This window comes from Phalaenopsis equestris, unplaced genomic scaffold (genome assembly GCF_001263595.1).
Source record: "Phalaenopsis equestris unplaced genomic scaffold, ASM126359v1 Scaffold200945, whole genome shotgun sequence".
NCBI lineage: Eukaryota > Viridiplantae > Streptophyta > Magnoliopsida > Asparagales > Orchidaceae > Phalaenopsis > Phalaenopsis equestris.
The window spans coordinates 10,071-11,813 of record NW_018220738.1 but is presented as its reverse complement, the minus strand read 5'-3'; the positions used below and the strand labels follow the sequence as shown (position 1 = coordinate 11,813).

Here is a 1,743-nt window from a genome sequence, read left to right as displayed (position 1 = left end):
TGGCATGCTTGCAATTTTTTAACGGCAGCAAAACCTACAGAATAACTACATAGGTTTATCCTCACAAGTCGAATGAAAAAAAAATCATAGTCAGGGTTAAGCAGATAAGTTCCATTATATAGTAAAAAAAGTAGCCATCTGTTGATGCGCAGTGCTCTGCTTGCTAAGCCACCATCAAGTGACAAATGCATACTTTTCAGAAAAGATTACCTTAAATAGTGTTTGAAATTCATAACTATCTTGTCGGTCATAGTTATCTATCCTTTCTTTCCCAGTCCCACAGGTACTAAGCCACCTTAATTCCCATGAACCAGTCCATCGCATCCCTGAAGCTAAGATAAATCATGATTAAGGCATCTTCCGTCTATAAAATGTATTTGTGTAAGACCTCTACGGTGGATAGGGTGAGTCCTCCAACACTTGGAGTCCAACTATAGACAAGACAAAGTGGATTTCCACCACATCCTCTCCCGCTTAATGAAAAAGGGTAACAAGATGACATACAAGCAGAATTTATGTTGCTTTGACTTGAGAGTTGGACATTGACGTTTCATATCAAGGCATAGGTGGGATTTTTCTAATGGATTGGCTCTTCCCAAGTGGTGATAAAGTTGCCGAATGACTACATATCTGATGCTGTCTGCTACAAAGATGGTTTGGAAGTTTCTCATTGGTTAAACCTTAGAATTCTTATAGACTTCACCAAATCCGAAATCTTAAGGACTTCCTCATGGAAGGGATTTTACATTAATATGAGCATAAAACTTCTTTGTCTTTTGTCATGATTCATTTTCAATTGAATTTGAAGTCATTACTTGACAAACTTTATGGGGACAATTCACATGACCGAATCTTTTCAAGTTCAATTACAAATTAGGCTATATTGTCAATGGCGTGCATTCATTAAGTACTCATGCAAACCAAAAATCCACACATTCAAATAGAGTACAATCATCCTAAAAAGAGCATATACAAGCTTACCATGCCCTCTAATTCAATAAATATTTCCACAATTGGTCGATCAATTAAGTTTAAAATTTAATGCCTACTGGCTGAGATATTTGATAAGATTTCTCATTTCGTGACAAAACAATGTATGTTACATCATTAGATGCAACTTCTTTCGGTTGATTTGCTTTACTGCATCAGGAGGGGACCGGAGACAATTCTCATGTAGATAAACCACAAGACAAAAATCGCTAGGATCCTCCATTTATTCTTTCACAATACGTTTAGATAGAATTTAGGGAAGAAATTTGATACCTGTTTCTTTAGCATCTCAGCTGCACTAATTTGGTAAGAGATTTGAGCTTCCGCACGCATCTGGAGAGATGCAAGCTCTTCAGGTGAAGCATTGGCCATCTTCTCAGTCAACTCAGCAATATCTTCATGCTTAGTATGTTTTAGCTGCTCTGCTGCAAGTTTCACATCCTCAGGTTTCATATTCTTCATACTTTCAGTTGCTAGTTTCATTAACTCGGGATTCGAAAACATCTGCCATCGTTCAAATACAACCCAAGGAACTATAAAATTTAGCAGTCATGTTAAGGATGAGAATAAGAATAAAAACTAGAAGTAGCAAATTAAGCTAAACAAGATGAAGAAAAAGGAAAAAAAAGTGAAAAAACTACATTTTCACATGCATTTAGTTGTATTATAGGTGAACAAAAAGAATATATATATATATATATATATAATATTTTGAATTGGACAAAAAATGATCATCATAGTACAAGCGCTTTT

General features: G+C 35.6%; 1 protein-coding gene across 1 annotated transcript in view; it reads right to left on the bottom strand.

Moving 5' to 3' along the window:
• Positions 1–1,496, bottom strand: part of LOC110035954 (outer envelope protein 61-like) — a 12,010-nt gene extending 10,514 nt beyond the window's left edge. The window contains exon 1 of the mRNA XM_020740292.1: positions 1,264–1,496. Coding sequence (XP_020595951.1) covers positions 1,264–1,494 — 231 coding nt within the window. The 5' untranslated portion in view covers positions 1,495–1,496. The remainder of the gene's footprint in view (positions 1–1,263) is intronic.
• Positions 1,497–1,743: the final 247 nt, after the last annotated feature.